Below are 23,654 nucleotides of genomic sequence, written 5' to 3' on the forward strand. Positions count from 1 at the left end.
AATCTCAGGGCCACACAGGTGACACCCCACAGGAATACTCCCCCGGGTTTTCACATGTCTGATCCAGAAAATGATCGAGGTTGGCATCTCTGGGTTGGGAGCGGGGGCTGTTTCTTTGGTGGGAAAGGTGGATTGATTTTTAGGGACATCTCAGTCCCTCCGATGCAGTTGTTGAAAGGGATATTGTGAGTTATAGCTTTACTTCCGAGGCCCAAAGCTCCAAGCCTCAGCTACTGACCTGTGGAGGTGGTGGCCACGCCGTGGGACAGGGCGGAGGAGCTGGGGGCCAGGTTGTTCTGCATGCCAAACACTGAAAGGAATTGAAGACAGGTGAGCGGGGATGCAGTGAGGAGAGTCCTCAAGCTTAAGGCAGCACCACCCCCGGCACCCCAACACCACTTTCATGATACATAAATGCCTCTGCATATGACAGGGATTCCCAAACTTTCTCAGTGCTCACATTCTAAGTGACACAGCAATATTTTTATGCCCCACCTCCCCATCTTGGGCTAAATGTTACAAATAGTTCCATTTATTGAATACTCAGGTCTACACAGCTTACAGTGGTAGTTCACACAGGGTCTGACATTTCACTGTACTCAAAAATACCCTTGGAATAAAAAAACACCTCTGGGTTCCCTGTTCCCTACAGCACCCTTGGGTGCCTTGGTGCACAGTGTGGGAACTGTGGGCATAGGATACAGACACAAGGGGCCGAAGGCATAGACTTGGCAGAGATCTTCCTTCTGCCTCAAACACATCAAGCTCCTCTCACCCCTGGTCTGATTTCAAAGTCGAAGCTCACTCCTCCCTAGTTAACACTTTCTCTTGTCCCATCCTGTGTAGTGTTTGGGGTACAAGGTTGTGGATTTAATGTCTTCAGTCAGGACTTGGCTAAAAGAATAGCAAAGGCAGAAGAAATGAGGCCGGAACCAGGTATCTCTGGGTTTGGTGGGATGCTAGTCAAGTGGAGGTGTTGAAATCAGAGATATGCCGTCAAGTAAATGAGTAGGCCCACATCATTATGTTAATTAGTCATGGTGCCACAAGGAGAAGCCATATTCCTTTTAAAAAAGAGGTGGCTGGGAACCTACATTCAGGCTGTTGCAATGTATGTGGAAACAGAGTGAATAAATTTGAGCTCCCAATGACCTGCCATATTTATAAAAAGACCTAAAGTTAGAGCTTTCTAACTGTACAATGTTGTGATTTTCTTTTTTGTTTCTTTTATCTAAAATGTCCTAAGCCAGGCCTCACTTAGCTTCTTTCCTCCCATTTCTCCACCTCTCAGAGGAGACATGTAAGTGAAGTCTCTGGCCCCTCTGCCCTTAGACCTCTCCCTTGGGGACTGAGCCGTCTCTGACCTCGGGCAGCCCCCGGGCCACTGCCTCTGTGTTGGTGTATACGCAGGAATGTCCTCATGCTCCTGGGCAAAGAGGACATCTTCTCTAGAAACCATAGATGTTCCTCACTAAGAAGGAGCATGTATATAACTAAAGCAAAACCACCTGGGAAAGGCGGTGGAAGCTGGCGAGCACTGACCTGAGGAGCAGGTGCTGATTCCGGGGTGCAGAGTAGGGGAGCAGGATGCCATGTTGTTTGGAACTCCAAAGACTGCAGGGGACAGGGAGGGCTGGTGAGAGGGACATCTAGCGCAGAACAGGGGCTGCCCCAAAAGCTCCAGAATGAACAGGTTGCATTTTTATATTTTGTTAAACTTGTTTTTCAGGAAATCGTAGGCACTTGCCTTGCAGCACAGAACCACACATTCGTGTCTGGTTTGCACCTTAGAACATAGCCAAGGGGTGGTCAGAGGTTGGTCGGGCCTCAGGTGGACATTGGGTTTGGACAATGCCCACATGTTAGTGGCCATTTTACAGAAAAGGAACTTGGCCCGGCCAGTTTTGCTCAGTGGTTGAGGGTTGACCCAGGAACCAAGAGGTCACTGGTTTGATTCCCTGGTCAAGGCACATGCCTGGTTTTGGGCTCGATCCCCACTAGGGGGCATGCAGGAGGCAGCTGATGAATGATGTTTCTCTCATCCACATTTCTATTTCTCTATCCCTCTCCCTTCCTCTCTCTCTCAAAATAAATAAAAAGATTAAAAAGAAAAGAAAAGAAAAGGAACTTGAAACCCAGAGACGGTAAATAACTAGCTCAAGGTCACACAGTTAATGCACATGAAGTGAAGCCAGGTTCCTTGCATCTGCTTTCGTGTTTTTTCCCACTGCATTTTTTTCCTGATGCACTGTGGAATATAGTTCTTTTTATAGAGAACCCCCCCAAAGAAACACCTCGGAGACTGAAAGGAAATGAAATTCCAGTGGAAAAACCTTGGAATGTTTGGCCACAGAAAGCCCGCTAGCAAGCCTTGGGGACACCAGCAGGGTCTCTCAGCTCCAGGTAAGGTGAGGAGGGCTCAGGGGTGGGAAGGCAGTGCACTGCGCATCACATACCTGATCCTGAAGAGTAGGCATTGGTGTTGAGGAGGGACGAGCTGTGGGTGGTCATGTTGTTGTGATAGGTCCCCATGGAGGACCCCGTCGGCAAGGTGGAGGACCACATGTGGGAGGGAAGGTTAGCATCCAGAATGGTTGCATCATAGGTGCCGGACACTGGAAACAGACAGCGGACAGACACCCCAATGAGAGACAACCCAGAACTCTGTGCTGGGGTGACCCAGTTGGCTCCGTTTGCTGGGACTTTCCTGGTTTAGCCCTAAAGGTCCCACATCCCAGCAACCTCTAGGTCCAGGGCAAACTAGGGCCATTGGTCATCCCAGTTCTGTCTGAAGCCTTGGAGCTGGTGCAACCTTATCCCTTAGGTTAGATAATCTTGCTGGCTCTTGATGAAATTTGAAGTAGGTAAATTTTGCTTTGGGGTTGCCCATTTCTCCTTCTAAGCATCCCCCCACACACACACACACACCTCCTCTGAGCAGTCCCCACCAATGTTCTCATTTTCTATTTGTTCCTGTCTCCACCTTTAACTATATTAGGTGAGCAGCTAGTGAGGCCCCATAGCGAATGCCCACAGAATTCCAGGCACACAGCAGGCACAGGCAGGGAGCCGCACTTCCGAGGCCACCCCGCACAGATGACAGCCTTTTCTGGTTAAACTCTCCTAGCCAAGGAGACCCAATGGCACTTTGTCCCCAAGAAGGGGTTTTGGTGCTTCTTCCAATCTGAAGCCTATTTCTTCTATTCTTCTATGAGAGGGAGCTAGCCCCACAGGTCATAATGTGCTCTGAGGTTTTGGTTTTAATAAAAAAAATAAAAGGAAGATCACAATCTCAAGGTTTCTCCCCCAGTAGCAAATGACAGGAAAGCTCCATTCACATCCTGGCAAAACTGGGTTCTTTCCTCATCTCCCTCCAAGGATCTCCTCATTCCTCTTTCTGCCTCCCACAGAACCCACCTTATATGTGGTAGGCATGTGACATATGAGTGCTGAGCAATCCTCTCATCCCATCTGACTACGATCTCTTCGTTATCTGACCCCCCCCTCCCCCCCCCCCCCCCGGAGGCCCTCACCTCCACGAGGGCAATGGCTGTGTCTGTCTTGTTCATTGCCTTTCCTCAGTGCCTGGTGCTTGGCATGGAGGAGGCAAATAATAAACATCCACCGAATGAACGCATCAATGAAAGAAAACACAACATTCTTTATTTGGGGAACCTGCCCAACACATTCCCAGGAGATGTCAAGAACCTCCTGGAGAAAATCTGTAGGATGGAGAGCCTGACTCAGCAGGCCCCTGGGATGGGTGACCAGCCCACATTTTCATGCTGCAGAAAGGGCAGTGCTTTGCTGTAGTCTGGAGGGCCTGCCAGAGTCCGACTGAATTCCTGGGCCAGGACTCATATACCACCTTGTTCCCTTCCCTCCACGCAGCCCCGGGCTGTAGGGCTCACCTGACTGGGAGCTCACGGTTTTGGTCTCCACAGTGCCTTTCTTGGGGATGGGGAGTGTGTTGGAGGAATTCCGGGTGGGGCTCGCGCTTGCTGATCGGCTTCCCTTGACCAAACGTTTAACTTCATCCAATTCCGTCCCTGTAGAAAAATCCCCACATTCTCCATTAGGCCCAGGATTATTTCCCAAGTCTGGCTGCAGTGAGAGTTACATTTATGGCGCTCTGAACACCAGAGAGGATGGCAGTTACTTTGCATGATGGGACATTTTTGGTTAGCCTTGTAATTTTTGCTTTTTGTCAATTTATAGCACTTATTAACCTGGCACTTTGCAATATTAATGGCCTCATAAATATAGTACCTCTACAAGGAGGTCAAAGTCGTCGGTAGATATTTCCTAATTATGCCTCATCAGACACCACAGGGATGACTCTGTGGCTGAAAGACAATGTCATCCTGGGTCAAGGGAAATTTATACTCAGGGCAGTTAGAGAACCAGACCCCTTGAAACAAATGGTTCCGTCGTGATTTCAACCCCGGCTCAGGACACCTCAGGTGTCGGGTCCCTGACCTTGTATGCTCTGCAGTGTCAAAGGGATTTGTGGCCCATAACTCCTAAGCATTATGCTGTTTTTGTGTGAGTTGATTTCAAGCCCATCTGGTTAGTATTATTTGTAGCAAGGCAATCTAGTGGAGCAGGCTCCCAGTGCTTCCCACATGGCAAACAGGAGAGGAGGGAGAAGGGGGAGGCATGGTGCAAGGGCAATGCATAAAAGGAGACAGATTTGCAGACAACACTGGAGGACCACCCAGGACCCCCTCCCCTGACATTCCCATCCTATGGACTCAGCACCCCTAAGCCTAGGCCTGAGATAGCATCAGGCCTAGAGGCAGATTCCTGGACCCCAGGCCTTGAGCTCTTTGGGCAAGTACCCATCTCTGATTCCTGAGCCACCCACTCAGCTCTATCTCCTCCGACTCTACTGGGCTCCGGTCCTAATAGTTGGGCTCATTTCAAAATGTCAAATAACCTCTAACAAGAACAAAAGAAGTCTAACACAGTCAGCAGACAGAAATGGGGAATCCCTAACATTTTGGATCAAGTTCAAACTCTCACACTCTATTCCAGACCTTCTCTAATCTAACTATCCCATGAGGGCCCCTCCTGCTGCTTTTCCTTCAGCCTCACTGAAGCTTTTTCCAAAGTCTCATCATATGGTCCTTACATGTCTCTGCCAGCTCATGCCATGGAGCCTAACTGTGATCCAGCCTTCAGTCTGTCTTCAAGTGACACTAACCAGGAAGGCTTCCCAGGACCCCTGCTCCCTCCACTTCGTGAGCTGTCCTAGTTGGTTGTTGACTGTCTTATTAGTCTGTGAAAAACGAACAGCAGGGACTGTGACTTACTCAGCTCCTTCTCCACTTGCCCCTGCACCTAGCACAGGATCTCTCTCCCAGAGACATTTAATGATTGAGTGACTACACACACACACACACACAGAGAGAGAGAGAGAGAGAGAGAGAGAGAGAGAGAGAGAGCGAGCGCGCCCTGGATTCCTGGGCCCTTTCTTTTCAGCAAGACAGTGCCCACTTACATCGGGTAGATGGGGATGCACTCTGCAATCGCACTCGGATTTCACTCTCTGTAGGAGGAAAGGGAGGGAGATGGCTGTGAGTGAAGGAACTTGGTCACAGTGCCTGACACTGAGCTCTGAGCAGTGGATATATCTTTGGGCTGCTTTGAGATCTGTGTCCTGGGAACAGGACACCCAGGTATACCCAGGACGAGTGCTGCTCAAGAAGAAATGTCCTTTCCCAACACCCCAGCTTGCCCACCGCACACCTCCAGCCACCTGGAGATGTTCTGATGAAACCCCAGGCTGAAGAGGCGGCTCCATCACAGTCATCAATGACCCACCCCTTTCCAGTCACCCGTTTCCAATGCCAGAATCATGCTGCTCCCTGCCTCCAGAATCCCTAAGGCAGTACAAAGAGGATTCTAAAACCTATGATGTTTACTTAGCTATTTGGTCTCTTCAGAAATGAAGAGGGCAGAAAGCAGGTAGTTTAACATCACTAGTTTCAGGTGGAAGACTGGCATCTTTCCACTATCAGCCTCAAGTTGTGGTTGGTTGGTGTGTTCCTAACTTTTCAAGTCTAGGCTGGTCATTGAGAACTCCCAAAGCCTCCGAAGAACTATGCCTTCTACGTGGCCCTGACACCTGCTCCCCACCAGGTTCAATCAGGGCAGCTTGCCGGGGACCATGTTTCCCGCTTACAGCCTTATCTATGGGTGGATGTGAGGAGTGCACCACTGTCACAGAGTCTTTTGTCCCCGGGGGTAATTGGGAAAAGGGGTTTTGCTCAGTTTTGATGCATAAAGGCATTCACGGCACCTTTGTTAAAGTCAACCAGGAGGCTAGAAATGAAGATGTAGGGCCATCATCTTCAGACAATCCACAGCAGAACCAGCTACTGCCCAGGTGGTTGTCATGCATTTTCATTCCTACCTCCATGGGCTGTTAGATTATCGTCAAATCTACCCTTCCCATCCTGGTCGAGCCAGCAAAAGATTCCCCGGATGCTGTAGGCCCCTTGTGGTAGAACCAGGCCTCATTTATTCTTCTGCACTCCTCCCATTTCCTGGCTCAAGGCTGGACACGTTAAATGCACAGAGAATACTTGTTTATTGAATTGAATTGAACCCAGAGATAGAGCTCACCTCGTGTTTGGCTGCGTCCTCTGGTTGCAGAAGATGCTGAGAAACAAACAAAAAGTTATCTTAGATAAGAGGTGGTATGCTAACTATTTTTGATGTGGGGGTAAGACCTATTTGAGTCGGGGAGGAGCTGGTTTTCACAGTATGTGTTTTCCAGATAGGTATCCTTATGGATAGTGGGTGTTTAATAAATGATGACCATGTAGCCAAAAGGCAGAGAGAGTTTTGCAAGGCCCCAGTGCCTAAAGTATTATAGCTAAATGAATGTCAAGTTAGCTCACACTTAAGAGTTTCTAGTTAGCTGTTAAGTTGGCTGAGGTAATCCATGAGAGTGTTAAGTTAGCCGAGGTAGTCCATTTAGGAGCATGATCCATTTGGACTAGCTCACTATACACTGATCAAATGTATCAAAAGGTTGCCAGATCTTTTCTTTATTTTGTTTGTTTTGTTAGAGATTGCTTTGGTTTTCTCATCGAAAGCAAACAAATAAAATTATAACCACTATATAATCAATGACCATATCAATTCATAAGCACAGTGAGAACTGAGAACATGGATGGAAGACTTAAGGCCAGAAGATACTTGGGATTCACTGGTCCTACCAATGCCTCTCAGAGGCCTGCTATGGCGAAGTGCTGGATGTTTGGCATGTGTGTGTTCTGACCCCCACTCCTCTTTGCTGGGAGGTCTCTGTGGAAGGAAATAAATCCTACAATTGTTGCTTGGCCTTAGGGCTTATCTGTCTACGCCTGAGCTTTGTATGAATAGCTTGCTATTTCAGTAGCATCACGAGCAAAGGCTGCAAACCCCCCAAAAATGTTTTAGTATGAAAATCAAGAAAAAAACAAACAAAAAAACCCAGGTCAGCAGAGGTTAAACTCTTTTAGGAGAATCCATTTAACTCAGGATGTTCTTTCCCCCTACATGCCCCACTACCACGCCCCCCGCTCCCCGCCCTTTTCCAGTGCCTCAGTTGACCATTTCTTCAGGAAATAAGGAAGGGACATACCGAATTCCTTCCGAGGGTACTCCGGAGAAGAGTTGCCACTGGAGCTTCCTGGAGAGAGGACAAATAACTCAGTACAGACAACACCTTGCTTTACTGTGCTTCACAGGTGTTGGCGTTTTCTACAAATTGGAGGCAAGACTCTCCACCAGCAAAAGGATTATGACTTGCTTCATTGCAATAATTGTTTTATTGAGGCGGCCTAGTCTGGAACCAAACTCGCAATCGCTCTGAGGTCTGCCTGTGCCAATGACCCCGTGAACCCAAACAGCTTCTGAGAAGGTGCTGCCGGGTGCCCCTTTATGAACCTTGCGCCCTGCCTGTTCAGGACAACAGGTGCTCTTGAGCGAATTCCTGACTTACACCTGCTTTACCTATAGGACATGGCTGTGGCCCTTCAATCTGCCCCCTGGGCTACCTCAGTGGGGCAAGGATTGAACAAAGGAAGGTAGGAGCCTTTTTTGTTTTCACTTTCTCAACTGTTTGCCCCATTACAGTGCTGGTGAAGGTGGCCTGGCCCTGGTCAAGTAGATATGCTGTTATTTAGAGTGTCTCTGACCTTGCGAAGATCACCCTGAGTGTGGACCCTGTAAAAATGAAGGTACTAGCCCCTGCATAGGCCCAACACCAGAAAGCAGTGTGGTGACACCATCCTGAGCCTGGATTCGGGGCTCCCCAAGACTCCCTGGCAGTTCTGGGTCTTTAAATATATATATATATATATATATATATATATATATATATATATATATATATATATATATATTTCAGAGAGAAGGGCAAGAGAGAGATAGGAACATCAATGATGAGAGAGAATCATTGATCGGCTGCCTCCTGCAAGCCCCCTACTAGGGATCAGGCCCACAACCCAGGCATGTGCCCAGGACCAGAATAGAACCTGGGACCTTTCAGTTCGCAGGCCGACGCTCTATCCACTGAGCCAAACCGGCTAGGGCCAGTTCTGGATCTTAAGTCAGTTACTGGGGGTACCCAACCCTAATCCTGCTTTTCCAGTCAATATTAGACCCATTTTCTGCCTGGCCTGTCTGTTTTCCACTAAACCTGCTTCTGCAGACCACCGGACTCCAGTAACTGCCTTCTGTCATCTCCTTCTCGACCCTGAGCACTTTCTTGTACTGACTTCAGTGATGCCGCCTGTACATGGTCTCCTGCTCCCCTCCAAGTATCTTCTTCCTTTGTATCCCCGGCTCTCTTTCTTCCCCAAAGCTTACCTTTCTTTGCTCTCTTCTATTTTTCATACTCTCTTCCTCAGCCAGCTCCTTCAGTTTTCCACCTTCTACTAACATCTTTTGGTGAATGGCACCAAATGGGATGTCTGGCTCTGACTTCTCCCATGAGCGGAAGTTCTATGAGTCCCTCTACTGGCGTGGTACCCACACCTGAAAGCCCTGCCATAGCTCTATTTAAAGACCGAATAACTGAACTCATCTGCGTGAGCTCCCTGCTGTAATTGTTGGCACCAGCATGAACCCAATCACAAGTGTATCCAATTTCAGCAAAATCACTAACTCCTTTTTCTTCTGTTAAAATAAAAAACAAAGGGAGACCAGCCTTAACAATCTCCTCAACAGACAAAACTTGATGAATCATTCAAGCAAAGCGTAGTTTAGCTTTGAAAGATGAACTAAGTTGCCTCTTGCTCTTGCCTCTGAAAATCATAAGCAAAACGAGAACTGTCTCCCAAGGTTAAAATGAGGTAGCTTTTGACCAATTCCCTATCACTTAAGGGAATTCTAACAGTATAATCAGTCACCATGAAATATAACCTGCATAAGCTGCTTTGTAACAATACAACCTGGAGCCTCATTCCATGTTTGGTTTGAGTGCTCTCAACATGCAAACTGTTTTTCTGGTGTGCACACAATACACTTTTACTAACTAGTATTTTAGCGATTCGTTGGTTTTACTTCTGTAATTTCTGACCTTTTGACACTCCCCCTTTCCCAACATTTAATCAATTGTCAAACTGGTCAATTTCCCTTCTGCAATGCGTCTCCCCTCCAGCTCCTCCTCTCCTCTCCCACTGCCACGGCCCTAGTCCCAGCCAAGCTTTCCCTTCCCTGGACTATTGAGCACAGTCTAACACGTTACCATGTTCAACATTTTTCCTCCCTATTTTTCCTGCATGTGGCTTTCAAAACACTAGTCCTGGACCTCAAATATGTTCAACTCTTTTGCTCAAAAGTCTCTGTGGCTTCTCACTATATACAGAATAAAGTCCAAACATTTTAGCCTGGCACTGACGCTGAGTCCCTCAAGCCCTCCCTCTTACCTAAGCACCACGGGCCTGACTCTACTGCCTGTCCTTGCTGTGCTGCTGCTCCCTCAGCCTGGAGCACCCATATCTCCACCTCCGGGCATCAAACTCTTACACATCATGAAGGCCCAGCTCACAGGCCCCTTCCCTACAGACACTTTCCTGGAGACTCAGCTTGAAATGATAACTGCCTTGTACTTTGTATTACGGTTTTTACCTGTCGTCTTGTCTATTAGACTATAGATTCCTTGAAGACAAGATCCATTTAGCGTCTGATTCATTTAAGTGCCCCTCAAAGCATTCTGCATGGTGTCAAACACATGGTAGATATGTGATACAATACCACATGAGAAAGTGACTAAACGAATGAATGAACGAAGGGGTAACGTCAGTCCTTAGAAATGAAGGAAGAGTGGAGAGAAAAGTGAGGAGGCAGGGCAGGTCCAGGTGAATACAGGTGCCAGTTCTTCGAAGGATGAGTGAGGTTACTGGGAGGAGAGTGGTTCTCTCTCTCATACCTTCGTACGTTCCATGGCGGGTGATGTGAGTTTTCCTTTCAAAGGTTGAGCCTGGTGAGTTGGGCAGAGTGGAGGCAGGTGAATGAGCCCTCCTGTAACTGGAGGTGGAGGCATTGCCCCGGGTGCTTCCACCTGCAAACCAGAAAGAGTGTCAGTCCTCTAGCATCTCCGCAGATTGGCAGCCAGTTATCTTAACTACGCACACCAGGCTGCTATCAGGCTGCTCTTAATGAAAGAGGCTCCACCGAGCGAGCGAGCGGCCAGAGGACAATAGCACTGAAAGGCTCCACCCCACATGCCCTCGGGTGCTCAGAAATGGGGGCAGCATCATTGTTCCTGCCCTTCCTCCCCAAGCTGGGGGGGGGGGGGGTCCTTGATGCACACAGCTGCAGTGTATGGAAATGGAGGGGCTTCGGCAGCATTGTTCTTAAAGACCTGGCACTACTCTGAGCTCACGGCTGGAGAGACTAGAACACATGTGTCAAACACAAGGCCCGCGGGCCAAATCCAGCCCGCCAGGCCTTGCAATGTGGCCCGCACCGCGCTGTCATCACTGCACTCCGCTGTCAGTTTATGACATTGTCAGTTTATGACTGTTCAGTAAACCATTCGGCCCGCGATTTAGGCTGGATTTTAGATTTTGGCCCCTTCTCTGATTGAGTTCGACACCCCTAGACTAGAACATAATCCCATGTGGAAGGTTCCTCAACAGATGAGGGCAGACGCTTTTCTTGGCTAGCCTGACCATTTGCCTGACTTGGGTCTTTTTAAAAAATAATACATTTTTTTTTTATTGATTTCAGAGAGGAAGGGAGAGGGAGATAGAAACATCAATGATGAGAGAGAATCATTGTTCAGCTGCCCCTGCAGACCACCTGCTGGTGATTGAGCACCCCAGGCATGCCCCCTGACTGGGAATCAAACTTCGACCTCCTGGTTCATAGGTCGATGCCCAACCACTGAGCAACACCGGTCAGGCTTGGGCCTTCTTTTTTAGTGTCACTCCAAGATTTTAAAAATGAATTGGTGGGCTATGTGTGTGCTTGCTTTCCCCTTTGCCTTGTTCTGTTTTGCTTAGTTTGAAAGCTACCATGAAAGAGCGGTTCACGAGGAACAATGGGCCGATGGTGGGTGCTTGCCCAGTGGAAACTCGCAGGGTGTGGGACCAGATTCCCTGCGCAGTGACCTAGTCCTTCAGTTTCTTTAGTGGTTGTTGTTAATTCAAATTGTAAACCTTCAGCTGTGCACACCCTTCTCTAAAGGAGATGAAGAGAGATTGGGGGGAAGGAGCCACCTCCCCATGAAGCCTCCTTAATTAATCATTGTTCTTTATATTAGGGAAGTAATGAAGGTGGACCCCATTTTAGGTTGGCATCAAATGCAGATGATGTGAAAGTCTCCCTTTTTCTGGGTTCGATGTCATTTACATGCTCTTTGGGTCATTTGGATGGATGGCAGTTTGGCCCCTCTCCTTGCAGGACTCAGTCTCTCCCAGTCAGCTCTTCCCCCACCCTCACCCCCCACCAGCAGGCACTTACTTGAGTTTATGTAGCCGCTGCTGCCATGGGTCAGGCTCTGTTTCTCCAGCCGGCTCCCTCCACCGAGGGAGCCCGTTTTAGCATAGCCATTGGTGGTGCCCCCTTCTGCAGGAACAAGAAGTAGGCGGTCATTTATGGGTGAAGTCACCCCAGAGGGTCCCTCATCCTTTGCCCCTTGGAAGCCTCCCCTAGCTTCTCAGCCATGACCCTCTTGGTTTGGGCTCCCTTTCCCATCTAGAGTGCAAGCTGCCGGGCTCTCATTCCATTTGTTCCTGATAGAAATGTTAAAAGCAAATATTCCACCTGATTTAAAAGGAACGTCTTCTGGGTGGAGCATAGCAAGTCGTTTATTAGGAAAATTTAAATATTAGAAAAGGTAGCGAATGATGAAAAAGCTCCTGGAGGCCAAGATCTGGGCTGGGCTTGCTTTTTTCAAAGACCTGTTCAGTGCCGCAGGCATGCAGCCCCTAGAATTGTTGGAGGGAGTGGTAACAGCTCTGTGTTGCTAGTTTCCCATCTGGCAGCCCATCATACTCCAAACTCCCATGTTGATGGTGGATTTCCACACCCCTCCTCTGCCTCTGGGTGCCAGGCTTCCTGGGAGGGGCAGGACTAACTTGAGGGCTCAGACCATCCACTACACATAACGACCTCCCGAGGAAAATGTAGACTCAAACAGAAACCTCCCTGGTGGTTCCCTGCTCCCACCCCATGCTCAGGTGGGATAATAATAGTATTGTCAACATTTCAGTTTCCAGATCAGGCAATTCTATAGAGACTGAAAGTAGGTTTGTGGTTTTCAGGAACTGGACAGAGGGTGGGGAGCGGCTACAAATTGCCATGAGGTTTCCTTTGGGCAGGATGGAAATGTTTTAAAATTTGATTGTTGAAATAGCTGCACAACTCTACATATACTAACGACCATTGAATTCTACACCCCAAACTGGTGAATTTTATGGATACGAATTGATGTCAATATAACTATAAAGGAAAAAGAGATTTCAGGTATTTTGGATTTGCTCTACTGGAGTGTGAGGGCTGCTGGGAAAGGTCAGACACAGAGCCCTTCACACATGGCTCACTGAGAAGTAGCTCTGGAGACAGTCACTTACTTGGCGGTAAGGATGTGAGTCTTGTAGTCACTGTTTCGGTGATAACTAGGAAAAGACAAGGAAAAGGTCAGCTCTTATGTAAGGCACTGAAATCCCTGTAGTCTAGCAAGGTCTCATCTGTCGTAGGCTCAGTGCATTAAATTCAGTTCCACAGATAGCAAATTTATTCAACAGAATGTTATGCAGCCATTAAAAATGCTGCTTATAAAAATTATCAAAATGGCAATTTTCATCTTTGAAGAAAAAGCAGAACACATTTTTTATTACTAGTATGTTAAAATAAAAATAAACTAAAGGAATTTCATGGGAAGGAATATATGTATATTTTAGAAACACCTTTAAAATGATAGTTTCTTTAAAAAGCAAAAAAAAAAAACAAAAAAAAAAAACCCAAAAACAAACAAACAAAAAAAACCCCACACCTTAAATACAAAAACAAAACAAAAAAGAAAAAAATGATATAGTAGTTAATGGTGGAACTAGGGATGAATTATTTACTCTTTCCAAATTTTAATCACTTTGGTAATGGCATATATATCATGCTCTTACTTCTTTCAGTGACTTCGGTGCCATCTCGTTTGCTTTTCTTGGTCACATCCATACCATAGCCACCTGTGGAAAAAGCCAGAAACCAAGTATATTTTTATTGATTTCAAAGAGTTAGGACGAGAGAGATAGAAACATCAATGATGCGAGAAAATAATTGGCCAGCTGCCTCCTGCACATCCCCTACTGAGGATCGACCCCCAAGACCCAGGCATGTGTCCTGACTGGATATTGAACCGTGACCTCCTGGTTCATAGGTCAATGCTCAACCATGGAGCCATGCCAGTCAGGCTTACTATCACTTTTTCTAATCATAGGTCCCTACTATTCAAGCTGAGAACCTAAAACTCGATTCCTGGAATTCAAAGCATAATTCTTTCACATGCACATTTTTTATGAGGCATCCCTTGTCATTCTTGTATCATTTATAATAGCAATTTAATAGTTTCAATTTTGATTCTATTCCTTGTACTGAGATCTTATTTTTCAGAATCTAAATGAGCAGGCTGCCTGCCCCCTGCTGGGCATTAATACATAGATGATGTGCTGCCCGGACCTCTGACTAGAATACTTCCACACTTTGTCAAAGTAACAAATAGCTGAAGGATATCTATCTGTCAAAGCACTTAGTACTTTCAGCTAGTAACTCATTTGATGTATCATATAATGTTCAATCTTCTATATGGAGTTCTATGAATATAAGACATTTATGCCTTATTATTTAGAGTTCAGGTATGAGAATAATGTTTGATGGATTGAAATCAGGGTAATAATCATGATAATGGTCATACTTGTATGGAACTACACTGTTAACAATTTGAAACTTTCTCTTTATAACAAATTAGCCCTACTGTGCTTTTTTACAGACATAACTAGAAAAATAATATGAAGAAAATGTGTAAAATCTATTGAAAGATGTAAGAATATAAAATATTCATACATGCTAGCTATGCTCCCCCTTCATGATTACTCTGCTTCTGGAAAGGAAAATCATTGAGATCTTGTCCATTGTGTCCTAGAGTGTGGATGGGATAAGGTAGGACTGACAACAAGGGGTGAGCTGGGGTGGGGCTCAGGTCTAAACATGCATGATTATATAGCCCAACTGAGCTCGTGTGGCTGTAGATCCCAGTTTCAGGTTCTGGAGAAACTTGAAATCTGGCTTTCCCTTTGGTCTTCTTCCCCTACACTCCCAACCTGTCCTTCCTCCCAGGTTATTTTTTGGATAAAGTCCAAATTGGATTCTAGAATTCTGAGGCAACCCACTTCTGCCCAGGACACCCCTTACTTGAAGATCTCTGCTTTCAAGCTTTTTTTCTTGCCTGGTGATGTTAGTGCCTAATACCATCATACTTTTACATGCCCAAAAAACTATTTTAACTTCTTTTTAAAACCAGAAGGAAAAAAATGGACACACTCCAACCTGGATTACCTTATTCCAATGCAGTTATAAAAGAAATACATTTTAAAGGATATTTTACTTTTTTAATGGAGGAAGGGGTCCCAAAGGCAAAGTGCCTAGGACCCATGAAAGTCATCACTAACCCTGAGTGACTTCCCACCTTGAAAAGCAAGACTGCATGCAACCACCTGGTAGAGTTAACCAAGATCGTCACAGCTAGCTTCAGGGCTGGGTTGAATGTGCCAACTTCTTGCTCATCGAAGTTTTTTAAATGCAGCTGTAGGCAAGGAATGAAGCATCATGGAAAAACTCCTGGGTGGATCTGAGAAGCCACAGAAGGCCTCTCGGTAGGTATGTGCCCCAAAGCCTAGAGGAGGAGCCCATAAACAGTTTAACAAGGGAATCCAGCCTCTCTGAGAGGCCAAACCTGGCCTGTGACTCTCTGCATTCCAGCAACAACCTGCATGATTTTGTCATGCAAACCTACACATAACTGGAAATCCTCTTTGAAATCCTTTGTTTAAGCATTAATTGCTTTGGTTCCTCTGAAGCCCCTCTCCACTTAAAAAAAAAAAAAAAAAAAAAAAAAGGGCATTAGCTGTGAACCATTTTGAAGATTAAACATTCAAATGCACCTGGCTGCCAATGGGTGCGCCTAGGATGGCACCTGAATCCATAGGAAACATTATCCTGAAAGGAACTGTTTATTACACTCCATGGAAACTTTTACTTCCCACAAATGATTGCTTGTTTTGATCCTTTAATGAAAGTTGCTGCCAGCAACTATAACTTTGGCATGGGATGGGTTTATTCCACTTGTGGCCATCAAGGCAGGCTGATGCCCTTTAAAAAAAAAACTTTAAAAAATATATTTTATTTATTTATTTATTTATTTATTTATTTATTTATTTTCAGAGAGGAAGGGAGGGGGATAGAGAGTTAAAAACATCGACCAGATGCCTCCTGCACACCCCCTACTGGGGATGTGCCCACAACCAAGGTACATGCCCTTGACTCGAATCTAACCTGGGACTCTTCAGTCTGGAGGCCGATGCTCTATCCACTGAGCCAAACCGGCCAGGGCAGGCTGATGACCTTTTGGTAAGAGTTAAAGTGTCTAAGTAGCAAAGCAGGCAAGTGTTTTCTTGTTGTTTCTATACCCAGAAAAATAACAGACTTTCCCCGCCCCTCCGTCTTTTTCTTAAATCCTAATTAGGGAGCCCTGTGATCTGCAGCAGAAAGCCAACAGTTTCCCAACTTCCAGAGACATCGTGCTAAGAAATCAGATGCCCTTCTTCAGAGTCTGGGGTGGGAGGGCACATACTACCTACAGAAAGCCCTTCTGTGGATTCTCAGATCCACCTGGGACTTTTTCCACGGTGCTTCATTCCTTGCCTAGAGCTGGGATAGAATGTGGCCTAGGTGGGTGCAGGATGGGCCCTTGCCTCTCTCTCAGCCTGAAGCCCTTCCAATGGGCGTCCCATGGCCAAACAGAATGATTTCTTGGGCCTGAAATGTACAAGATGGAACTTGTTGACTTTGCCAAAATTTTCCCAGACTGGTAGTCTCTAAGTGGTAGGAATGTGTTGGGAGATGGATTCCTTTAAACTAAATGTGACAGGAAACTTGCTGTAAGTGGGTTATCAAATGGAAAACAAGGGGTTGAGGCACCAACCTAGACTGGGATCATCCTGTGGGATCTACAGTATTTCCACAAGACTTCCTTTTTAAACATTTTAAGAGACGATGGATTTAAAAAGCATAACTAACAGTAGGGAAAGGAAATTACATACCCAGGCACAAGCCCAATCCTGTCTTTCTGAGCAACGTGCTCTCCTCCAAAAACACTACTTAATAGAAGCACAGTAGAGTAGAATAATTTCTAACTTCTTGGATGTTTGGGCCGCTTCACCAGGACTAAGGATGAGCAGTCACTCAAGTTCTTAATTTCTAAAGTATGCTAATTTCCATCTATAGTTCTAAGGGGGCTGCTTTGTGGTTATTTCATAGTTAATGCTCTGTTGGACTGACCCCAGGCCATTTTCTGATGAAAAAAAAAAATGCAATTACAAAATCATTTTTCTACTTCTTTGAGTTTTTTCTTTTCACTTCATTTAAATGATGTCACATCCACCTAAATCTAGTCCAGTGATGATGAGGTGTAACACACAACCACAAGCAATGACAGTAATAGAAAACCACGGCATAGACCTCATCTTATTCTAATGGCTCATTAAACACCTTGGTCTTTGATACAAAGAATAGAGAAGCGAAATGTTTTTCTCTCTATTTTCTATTTTAATAATAAATGTCCCTATACTCTGCTAAGGTATCACAAGCTTGTTTTCTCTTTATAGCTATTACTCCAATCTCTGTACCACTTTAATATAAAACAACAACAACATTTATTTTTAAAACCAGAAGGAAAAATGGCCAAAGTGTAAGAAAACCACCCTCTAGCTATTGATCGGTAGACACAGAGGGCCAAGCAGTTTGACAGCAAAGAAAACCAGCGCCCTGGGGTTGATTGCCTCCAAGCTTTTGTCTCTAGGCTAGCAATGGGTTGGTGCACTTGCAATATTTGGCGTCTTAGGATTCTCAGAGCTTGGGAGTGGGGAAGCTTGGGCACCAGCTTTGTGATTATGGTGCTCGTTTACAGCCATGTTTGGTTAAACCAATAACAACCAATGAGCCAAACCAGGCAAACACAGGTTTCTTTGGGTCAGGCATCACTGAAGAATGTGGTCAGTTCTCAGGTGGGATTGGTTTCACTAAAATAAGGAGTTTCTATCGAAGCTTAAATCAGAACTGTCCATGTTAGCTTTCCCCATGTAAACTCTGCTCAGATTATTGGGGTGTTTTGAAGGGGCCGAGAGTAGAGCAGGCCCCTCTGATCCTCTGAAGGGGCTGGCCGCCTGCGTTAGTTCAGTTGTGACTTAGCTCTGTGCCTTAGCTCTAAGAGGCGGGAAGGAACTATTCTGCTTTTCAAATGAAACTCTTTATGAAATTTCACTACATTTTTATGGACAGAACAAATCCAACTAGTAGGCTACTGATGAACCGCTTCTCAAAAGAAGTGGTGTGCCAGAGTCTTTGCTTATACTTCAGAAAGTGAAGTAGTAATTTGTCAGTTAGTAGTTGATGTGGTCCAGTGGGACTCCTCAGCCGGTAATTCTCGCCCCCAAAATGATTTTGGGGGCCCAAATTGGCCAGTTAAAATATGAACACACACACAATTTTTTTTTTTTGTTTGCTTTTTGTTCTACATTTGACACTAGGAAATTCCTGGATTAATTATATCATTGCAGATATTTCACGTTGCTTTAGATTAGGCAAGTAGTAATTTTAGAGTGTGATAAACAACGTTCGCCAGCGCCTTCAGCTTAACCAGAACCTGGCAGCACAGAGGCCTGGGCAGCACATCAGCTCTTAGTGCTCAGGGACTGCTTCCTGAAGGCTCCCCTTCCCCCACTTCACCTCTGCTGTCAGGGGAGAGATGGAAAGAGAGGGAGTGGGGAGAATGAGGAAGAACGAGAGAGAGGTTCAGAGACAAGAAATCATAAACTCTTATATTCTAAATAAAACAACTTAACACAAGCCATTTTATAACACTGAAAATAACACAAAAAGTTCTTGCAATAGAGCCCACTGTATCTCAATTAGCTTTTCATTTCTGTTTACCACTGATGAATCTTTCTTGTTGATCCTTTAAAAGACTTATATCCTAAGCATTATGCATAAATCAAAGACATCACTTATGATCAATTGATCACTTCCATGAGAGCACTTGAAATTCAATAACTTTATCTTATTTTCTCCCACAAACATTTAAGTTCTACATGGCTAGTCTCAAATCAAAGTCTCAGGCAAAGGGAAAAAAAAATCAAAGTCTTCCTGTTACTTACCTCGTTTGAGATTTTGAAGGAATGGGGAACAACTTTGAATAAATCCCCCCTCTCTCTTCCCCTGATGTTGTCCTCTAGATGTTTGCAGTTCCCACTTTTTTTATCCAGGCCCAGCCAAGGTGTGTTAAAGCTGAGTGATCCTTCAGAAATGTTCACTTCTTCTCCCCCCTTGTTTCTTTCAGTCCTTTGCTCCCAGACAAGTCCTGACAAAGGTGTGTCGTGGTTTACAGCGTTACTCCACCCTCCCAATTATCTGACACTAGCGGGATTTAAAAAAAAAATCTGCCTCCAGGAATCAAACTTTATAGGCTGCAGAAATTTTCTCCTACCTGTTTAGGAGGATTAACCATTTCTGGGCCCAATGTGGGGAAATGGAACTAAGGTCAGTGTAAAGGAAATTCCCTTGTTTTACTTCTTACCTTTTTAAGCCAGAGAACTGCCACAACTTGGTATTCCCCTTCCTCACTGCCATGGCATATGCAAAATCCCAATATGCATGATCCGTGGTGTAGCTGGGCATGTAGTGGCCTGTGGTCAAGTCGTCTAAGCCCCAGAAAGAGCTGTGAAGTTGGCAGGATTGATGTTCGAGACCTTTGACCTCTTTTCCCCATTCTGACCCAAGCCAGGTCAAGTCCACCTGGAAGAAATAGTAGGTGAACTAAGTTAGAATAAGATATTAGTGACAGAAAATGTGAAGCAATTGGTGGAATGGGGATTCATATTTTTAAAATAAGGCAACCTGATGTAGTGATGCTGACTCCAGAGAGTAACATGTTAGTCACAGGATTTAGGCATGTAGCCACCTAAATAATGGAGAGGGATACTGTTGGGGAGGGTTAAGGATCTTCTTGTTCCTCAAATCAGCAACTGCATAGTCTCCATACACCTTGGTGGACTCCCAGGGGCCCTGCCACTTTGGGTTCATTCCGTGGAACCCTTGGCTTCCCTCGAGGGCCGGTTCGCACCAATCTGGATAATTTTTATGATTATCTGAAGAGCTTCTGGCTTTCCAGGACCCCTAAAGACTAGATGAGACTCTTGGTGTAGTAACCTGGGAAGTCTGAACTTAGAACTCACTCAGGCTTCTTTGGAGCCGTAGCATCTTCTTGGGACCCAATGTCAGTTTTGGATTCCCAATTCTGAGGCATCATTCTAAGATCCTGGAGGAGAGCCAAGGAATTCCTTTAGCAGAACACCAATGTATGTCTGCACCGTGCTATGTGCATTCATGCATTGACTGGTTTTAGCACTACTTGTGGGGTTCTCTCTCCAATGCTCCCAATATTCCAATGTCCCAGAATGTGACACTATTGGGTTCTTGCTTTTTGGGATGTTCCTGCCTTCCCCAAATAAATACTTACTCAACATGTCTGCTGTCAGTTTCAGAGAAGAGCACTGGAAAATCTGGAAGAGAGACAGCATGAAATTGATACAACCCTGCATCATTCATTCACTTATTTATTAATTCATAAATTGAACAAAAATATATTCGCTCATGCTTGGAACCAGACATCGAACTATCGATATATGCTGAGAGTTCAGTGGTGAAGCATAGACATGTCCTCTGTCATTAGGGAGTTCATGGCCTAGTGGAATAAGATAGGCCTTAAACAATGGAATACTCTATAAGACTGCCATAACAAATTCTGGTGGATTAAACAGCAGAAATTATTTTTTCTCTCAGTTCTGGAGGTGGGAAGTCCAAGATTAAAATGTCAGCGGGTTTGGTTTCTCCTGAGGCCTCTCTCCTTGGCTTGCCAATGGCTATCTTCTTGCTGGGTCCTCACACGACAGTGTGTGTGTGTGTGTGTGTGTGCGCGCGCGCATGCGCGGGCACCCCTGGTGTCTCTCTTTATATATCCTAATCTCCTCTTCTTATAAGGACACCAGTCAAATTGGTTAAGACCCATCTTAACAGCCTCATTTTAATTACTTTTTTAAGGGCCATGTCCCTAAACACTATCACATTCTAAGGTACTGGCGGTTGGCCTTTAATATTTGAAACTGGGGGGACATAATTTACAACAAATTATGTACACAACACATAATTATGTACCAATATACATTCAAAATATGATAGCTACTATGAAGAAAGAATTATGTGTACTATGAGAGAGCAAAAGAGGAGACATAATCTTGAGGAGGGATGTAAGAAAAAGCCCTGCTAAGAAAGTGACATGACTAGTAAACAGATAGGTGAAGGTTGAATAGAGATTACACAGGTGAAAGGAGGGATTCTAGAACCTAGATAGGGAAAAGAGTGTTTGAGAAGATTCTGAAGTGGAAGAAGCCGGGTCAGTTTAGGAACAGTGATGAAAATACATTTTGAAGAGAAGCTGGAGAGAGGCAGGAGCTAGATCACACATAGTCTCAAAGGCCATGGTAGGAAGGTGGTTTTGGTATTTGATAAAAGAATATTTGGCAAATATTCTTAAATTGGCTTTTGGGAACAACTCTATATAGGCACTGTATGAATGTTTGGATGGTTAAGAAAGAAGAGAGCCTGACGAGTGTGGCTCAGTGGTTGAGCATCAACCTATGAACCAGGAGGTCATGATTCCATTTCCCATCAGGGCACATGCCCTGGTTGCAGGCTTGATCCCCAGTGGGGGGCATACAGGAGGCAGCCAATCAAAGATTCTCTCTCATCATTGATGTTTCTACCTCTCCCCCTTCCTCTCTTAAATCAATAAAAACATTAAAAACAAAAAAAAAAGAAGAGAGATTGGAACTAATGTTTTCTAAAGTCTATTACGTGTCAGACATTTTACATATATTATCTTATTTAATCCCTACAGCAACCCTAAGAGGTATGTATTAGCTTTATTTTATAGGTGAGAAAAGTGGAATTCAGAGAAACTGAGTAACCGGGCCAAAGATCTTACATCTAATAAGTGGCTCCAGAGAGGGAAGATGGACTGGAAAAGGAGCTAAAGATTGATCATGCCTACATGATGAAGTCGCCATTAAAATGCCAACAGTGTGGGGTTCAGAAAGCTCCCAGGTTGGTGAACACGTCCATAGACTGGGAGGGTGAAACACCCCAACTCCATGAGGCTTGAAGCTCCTGTGCTCAGCACCCTCCAAGATCTCACCCTATGTACCTCTTCATCTGGCTGTTCATCTGTATCCTTTATTTTATCCTCTAATAAACTGGTAAATGTAAGTCAGCGTTCCCCTGAGTTCTGTGAACTGTTTAAGCAAATAGTTGAATCCAAGGGGGAGTGGGTTATGGGAACTTCCAATGTATAGCCCAATAAGACAGAAGTTGTGGGTAACCTGGGGTCCTACCACTTGTGATTGGCATCTAAAGTACCATGGGACTGAGCTTTTAACCAGAGGGTACTGACACTATTACCAGGTAGATAGTGTCTGAAAAGTTAAATGTAGTACACCTAGCTAGTGTCATGGAGAATTGCTTGGTGTCACATTGTGGGAACCCATCATGTCTGGTGTCAGAAGTATTGTGAGTATGGTATTAGTGTGAGAGTAAAGAAAGACACAGGAGGAGGACTAGGAGATGTTTTCTATACAGTGCAGAGCCTATATTCCACTTAACCTTTGAACCCTCATTTCCCACTGCCTATGTATTATTAAGATTTAAGTATGCCCTCAGCTTGAACTGAAAGGAGACAGGCAATATCAAAACAGAACTAGATGAGGGAAAATGATAACTTAAATAAGAACTAAAACCATCTGAACAATGGAGATATTTTCAACCCACAGCATTATGGTGTTGGTATACTTTATAGATGATTTTAGATAAAAATCTGTATTAGATGCTGGCAACCATAACCTGATCAATTATTCAATTCATATAACTACTACATACAACCAACCATTGGAGTTAGCTGTTTTTCTCCTCCTGTTGGATTCCTGTAATAACTAATATTCTAGTATATACTATATGTACTGGTTATATTCTATACATATTATATTCTAGTTACTTAAAGTTTCATAGTTTATTGTACTTGGCAAAATTATTTCCAATAAGACATGGTACATGTGGTGAAAGAAACCTTATGTTCATTTAACATTCATATGTTAAGTTTCTACCATATGCTGGTACTAGGGAATTGTCTTTTAAATGTTTCAAATTAGCCAGAAAGCAACAAAATTCTTATTAAAATTAAGAACAGAGTCAGATTTAGGAGAAAGCAATGACTAAGACACCGGAAAGGTGTTTCTTGTTCCATTTGGACTAAGTTTAATGAGTCACATTTAATCAATTTTTGATGAAGCAGAAAGAAAATTTCCATAAGAGGCAACCAGGAAAATATTCATCCTCCCCAAATTATCTATTGACTTTTAAGTTGGAGAGAAAAGATGTCTGTTTACGTGTAGCCCAGACTGACACCTGGTACCAGACTCTCATTGCTTGCTGAGCACTTGAGTACAGGTATACCCCATTTCCTGTGGCTGATGAGTTTCTGAAAAACTGGATGTGTAAATCTGGTTTTTGGTGACTAGGATGGATGTTTTTGTCAAATGATTATTCATTACCTCATTAACCTTTGTGAACACAGATTTTGCTATATCTGTTTGGTTTAAAGGAATAAACCCTGTAGATGGATTTCTCCCTATTCCGTGACCTTCTACTATTAGATTAGGGGTGTCGAACTCAATCAGAGAAGGGGCCAAAATCTAAAATCCAGCCTAAATCGCGGGCCGAATGGTTTACTGAACAGTCATAAACTGACAATGTCATAAACTGACAGCGGA

General features: G+C 44.7%; 1 protein-coding gene and 1 long non-coding RNA gene across 3 annotated transcripts in view; both read right to left on the bottom strand.

The window, feature by feature from the left end:
- COL17A1 (collagen type XVII alpha 1 chain) overlaps window positions 1-19,127 on the bottom strand; it is a 49,961-nt gene extending 30,834 nt beyond the window's left edge. Inside the window, exons 1-12 of the mRNA XM_084904017.1 lie at window positions 18,933-19,127; window positions 13,629-13,691; window positions 13,080-13,124; window positions 11,968-12,072; window positions 10,430-10,561; window positions 7,637-7,684; window positions 6,631-6,666; window positions 5,504-5,551; window positions 3,912-4,049; window positions 2,457-2,615; window positions 1,543-1,614; window positions 239-310 (exon numbers count right to left, since the gene is read on the bottom strand). Of these exons, the coding sequence (XP_084760143.1) occupies window positions 239-310; window positions 1,543-1,614; window positions 2,457-2,615; window positions 3,912-4,049; window positions 5,504-5,551; window positions 6,631-6,666; window positions 7,637-7,684; window positions 10,430-10,561; window positions 11,968-12,072; window positions 13,080-13,124; window positions 13,629-13,680 (907 nt within the window). The 5' untranslated portion in view covers window positions 13,681-13,691; window positions 18,933-19,127. The remainder of the gene's footprint in view (window positions 1-238; window positions 311-1,542; window positions 1,615-2,456; window positions 2,616-3,911; window positions 4,050-5,503; window positions 5,552-6,630; window positions 6,667-7,636; window positions 7,685-10,429; window positions 10,562-11,967; window positions 12,073-13,079; window positions 13,125-13,628; window positions 13,692-18,932) is intronic.
- Window positions 19,128-19,371: 244 nt separating this feature from the next.
- LOC311632473 overlaps window positions 19,372-23,654 on the bottom strand; it is a 32,450-nt gene continuing 28,167 nt past the window's right edge. For both annotated transcript variants that reach the window (XR_014796795.1, XR_014796796.1), the window contains exons 2-3: window positions 20,294-20,336; window positions 19,372-19,569 (exon numbers count right to left, since the gene is read on the bottom strand). This is a non-coding gene — a long non-coding RNA (uncharacterized lncRNA). The remainder of the gene's footprint in view (window positions 19,570-20,293; window positions 20,337-23,654) is intronic.

Source organism: Pipistrellus hanaki, assembly GCF_964339955.1.
Source record: "Pipistrellus hanaki genome assembly, chromosome: 14".
NCBI lineage: Eukaryota > Metazoa > Chordata > Mammalia > Chiroptera > Vespertilionidae > Pipistrellus > Pipistrellus hanaki.